The 4,820-nt window shown below is 40.1% G+C and overlaps 1 protein-coding gene across 1 annotated transcript in view; it reads right to left on the bottom strand.

Annotated features, from left to right (window-relative positions):
- Window positions 1-1,148: 1,148 nt before the first annotated feature.
- Window positions 1,149-4,820, bottom strand: part of ednrba (endothelin receptor Ba) — an 8,452-nt gene continuing 4,780 nt past the window's right edge. The window contains exons 6-8 of the mRNA XM_046052936.1: window positions 2,857-2,990; window positions 2,618-2,726; window positions 1,149-2,032 (exon numbers count right to left, since the gene is read on the bottom strand). Coding sequence (XP_045908892.1) covers window positions 1,901-2,032; window positions 2,618-2,726; window positions 2,857-2,990 — 375 coding nt within the window. The 3' untranslated portion in view covers window positions 1,149-1,900. The remainder of the gene's footprint in view (window positions 2,033-2,617; window positions 2,727-2,856; window positions 2,991-4,820) is intronic.

Raw genomic sequence — 4,820 nt, 5'->3', positions numbered from 1 at the left:
GGTGCAGATTTTGTTACCTCTCAACAGAGCCAGGCTAGCTGTCCCCCCCCCCCCCCCGTTTTCCAGTGTTTACACTAAGCATGGCCAACCGACTGCTGTCTGTAGCGTATTTATTGTACATACATGAGTGTGCTATCAATCTTCACATGCTCTTCACACCAGCTAGAAAGCAAATAAGCACATTTCCCAAAGTGTCGAACTATTAATTTAATGCAAGTTGATCTACTGAATCTGTTAAGTGTTGACATAAACTCTGATAGATTACAGAAGTTCTTACTGCATCCTAAATTACCATAAATCAAGGCTGCCTGGGCAAATAAATGATTTTAATTTCTCACACACATTTTATGAGATTCTAAATTGACCCTGAGCTAATTACACTTTGATTTATTGACTGTTCAGCTCCACAAACAACATTAACTTTCTTTGCAACTTTCCATGACAGATTTCTTTTTTGTAGCAGTGATCTTAGGGGCCAGTGCCAGTATCCACAATACAGATACATCAGTTTAACCTCTGTTGGGAGCAGAAAAGGAGATAATTTAGGGAGGAATGTACTGAATGTGATTTCTTTCACTTAGGGCTGCTTACAGCACCGGTGGGTTTCATTTACTGTCAAACCACATTGAAACTACGTTTGAAACTTTAATGGAAAAACAGAGGCAGGGGGGTTATTGGAGTGGAGACAGGAATGCAGAGAGAAAGCGAAGGGAAACAAGGGTAGAGGACATGGAAGAGGTAAAAAAATAGAAAAAACAGGCAAAAGAAGAAGGAGTAAATTCAAGGAGAGTGGATGAAGAGATGAGTTGAGGAGAGGGTGAGCGATCACAGGACAGAGAGCTTCTTTGACTGATAATGTGACATGCGTGACACTGGTTTAGCCTGAAGGAACATTCCCAGGTCAGAGCTTTGTGTGTGTGTGTGTGTGTGTGTGTGTGTTTGGAGTGAAAAAAGATCACAGTAATGCACTGTGTTAGCATTCACCATCACATGATGCCGCCTGTCGTCACACTTAAATCAAACAAACACGCACAGTCAGGCCACAATAACAGGCAAAGCTATGACAGCCATAAAAGATGTGTCTGAACAGATAATGGCTAGAAAAATTATGCTTTTCTTTAAAAAAGTACACAACTGACTAGTTTCTTATTTTTTATATTCGTCATATTATTTATTGCAAAAAGAAACCCTTACCTCTTGTCATACCAGCTAAGGTAAGGAGTCATATTAAGATAATGTGGAGCAAATAAAGTCACGAAACGAATAAAGAACAGGCCCAGTATTGAACAGTATAATACAATAGCTGAATGGTCACAAGGCTGAAATTGCACAACATCAGTAGTTCAATAACTAGTGGGGAAATGACACAGAGACAATGCATTTAAAGGCTATAATGTAATAAGTGATTAAGTAGCCAAAATGCTCAGTACATACATATTAAAGGAAATATATAACAAAATAAAACAATCTCAAATAAGAACTTTAGATTTGCTGTTTAAACCCTTCCAAGCAGCTGCAGTGTATGGTAGCAACACTAAACACAGCGTCACACTGAAATGTGGTCCGATAAATGCAGAACTGAAAGATTCAAAGTAACATTCACTATCCAGGCTGCAAGCCTGACCTTTTGCTAATCGACCCTTGACCCCCACCAATTTTACATAACACTGCTGACACGCCTCTGCTTGATTTTCTATATTTGGTGTTAAAACCAGCTATCCAAGAATACAGCTTTTTAAGTGCGTTGATGCTTATTTCTTCTTGGACAGGGAGAGTGCATAGTGGTTCATAATGGTGTCAATAAAAGTGTTCAGAGTTTTAAGGTCGATGAGGCCATGATGGGCCCTTATCCTCATTCAGTCATCCAAACTTCAATTCTAGTTTTTAGTTGTTGGCTGGTTTAGGCTGTAGTAGATTTGTTGGTCATACGGGAGCTTTGGTCGGAGGCTCGTTCTGTGACTTTCAGCTTCGTGCACAACTGCTTCTCATCCATCAGCATCTCTGCCGGTAGGCACCAGCAGCACAGGCAGGACTTGAACAGGAAGAAAAGTGGTCAGATTGTGATTGCAAGGCCTAGGCTAAGAGAAACGTACAAGTGTGCAGACAGTATTCACAGCTTGGTAAAACAAAGAAGCAAGTGATTCTTTTTTGTTGCCTAGTAGGTAGTTTGAAATAGTTTGACATTATGTGCTTTCTTGCTGAGAGTCAGATAAGAAGATTGATCCCACACACATGCTTGTCCGTTCAGTTTGAAGCTGGAGTCAGCAGTCAATTAGCTTAGCTTAGCTTAGCACAAGTAACTACGTCTGAAACAGTCACATAACCCCAGGAAAACCACAATCTGTTATCTTTATTTTTTATAGGGACTATCCAAATGAGATATAACATGTTAATAATCTTTAGAGGAGTAGACAAATATTGTTACTTTCTGACCGAGCAAGGCTAGCTGTTTCCCTCTTTTTCCAATCTCTGTGCTAACTACAGCTAAGCTGCTGGTGGTCGAGCTTTATATGAATGGTATGGTATTGAGAGTGGTATCAATCTTGACAAGAAAGCAAATGTGTATTTCCCAAAATGACACTTTCTTTACTATTTTTACAACTGTGTTGATCCTTACCCTGAAGCAGTTCTTGAAGCGCTTGCTGACCATGTAGAGGGCAATTGGGTTGATGCAGGAGTTGACAGATGCCATGTTGATGCCAATGTAGTCCAACACCAAAAAGAAACTGAAACGGTCAAAGAGACACATTAGTCTTCTACCTCTCCCTTCCTGGATAATTCATTTTTCTACTAAATTATCAAGTCTAAGTAAAAAAATTTTTGTGTGCACTGTGCGACACATATTTTATTCCACACCTGAGCAGTTCACAGCGATTTGGATCTTTCTCATCGTAGATGGTGAGCTTCAGGATACGGCTGAGGTGGAGAGGCAGCCAGCACAGAGCGAAGACCAGAACCAGACAGAACACAGTCTTAGCCACCTCCCTTCGCTGAACACGCACGCGCGCGCACGCGCACACACACACACACACACACACACACACACACACACACACACACACACACACACATAAATCATTGTATAGTAAAAGATTGTGCTGACAGTTTTGACCCAGAAAAAGCAATAGTGAAACTTTGCTTTGCTTTTATTTTGTCTAAAAGATTGTTTTTTGTAAATCAAATCAAATTAAGTTGAAATGTTAAGTTAGGCTTGACTAAAGTCGGTGGTCAAAAGATATAACTGTATGTTTTATAGCCTTAATAGGACACACTTGTGAAGGTATGACTGGTTTTGTGTCAAGCTTTGAATATAAAATATTCCAGTTTTGTGTTTGCTCTTCCACTAAAATAGAAACATGTCATTTTAACTCTAAACACTCAATATGAAGACAGCCAGAAATCACTAACAAAAGGGTCTAAATAAGATGAAAGCCATCACTGAACCTGTTTGAGGTGGTCACTGAGAGTGATCTGGACACCATTCTTCTTCCTGAGCATCTCACAGGTCATCAGGGTGTAGAAAATAGCAGTGCAGGCCAACGGCAGGCAGAAATATACACTGAACAGCCACCAGTCCTTCGCTGATTTATAAAACTAAACAGAAAAAAGGGAGAACAGCACTAGACTATTATAAACATCTGTACAAGAGAGTTTAAAGGTGAAACATGTCAGAAGTCAATTTAATGGAACGTATCTCAAGGAGACTCAAGGGTGTGACTCAAATTCAATTGTTGAATTGTTGACTTGCATTTAAAAATCAATTCATCAAAGAACCTCAGTGAAATTAAAACTGATCTTTGTTGTTATTTTAAGGTTGATGGAAGACCTGTGAACACACACATATACACATACATGCAGGTGCTGCAGTATTTTCTGTCAGCCAAGAGAGTGATAACTGTGATATACAGTTTATTTCATTTTCTGTAAACTCTGTCTGACCCTGATCTAACCAGGAAGCTTTCACATTGTGATGGTGAGTATATGCTCTCTTATGGGAAGTATTCACATCCATTTATACACAAGTCAGGATGTGTGCCAACATGCACATCTGCATCTCCGTGTGTGTCTGTACTATAAATGTGCATGTGCAGGTTTGCAGTGTGCACAGCTGTGTCAACACGCACTATTTTTCTCCACGCTGAATTATATGTCTCTGAAGGTCTATGTGTCACAGCTCACCCTCATAAAGCCAGATTTCTGCATGGGGTGCAGCAAACAGATTCTCAGGTGTTCTCCTTTGTAGTCCATGGTGATCATGTCGAAGGCTATTGCCTCTGGCACAGCCAGGATGATGGATAATAACCAGATGAGCGCTATCTCAATAGCCATCCACTTTGGAACTCCGATTCCTTTGATACGGCTCCACGAGGCCACGGCACGATACCTGGAAGATCAAACATGTGCATTCTGCTAACCAACAAATGAACATTACTTAAAGGAATATCAACATTTTGGGAAATACTCTTATTCACTTTATTGCTGAGAATTTGGTGAGAAGATCAATATTACTGTCATGTTTGTACGGTAAATGTGTGTAGAGCCATCACCCAGTTTGCATAAATTAGCTCACCGCCACTCTAAAGCTCACCAAAACCCCAATGTGCTGTTTTTACTTTCTGTGTTTTTGTACTGATTAAACTAACAAGATAAAATGTGTGAATGAGTGCTCTAAATTACCTTTGGACAGAACCAGACTAGCTCCCATGTCTCTGTGTTAAGCTAGCTAACCGTCTCCTGGCTGTAGCTTAGTACATACCGTACAGACATGAGAGTGGTATCAATCTTTACATTTAACTCTCAGCAAGAAAACAAATAAGCAT

Source organism: Micropterus dolomieu, linkage group LG06 (assembly GCF_021292245.1).
Source record: "Micropterus dolomieu isolate WLL.071019.BEF.003 ecotype Adirondacks linkage group LG06, ASM2129224v1, whole genome shotgun sequence".
NCBI lineage: Eukaryota > Metazoa > Chordata > Actinopteri > Centrarchiformes > Centrarchidae > Micropterus > Micropterus dolomieu.
The sequence above is the reverse complement of the archived record's forward strand: the minus strand, read 5'-3'. Positions and strand labels throughout refer to the sequence as shown.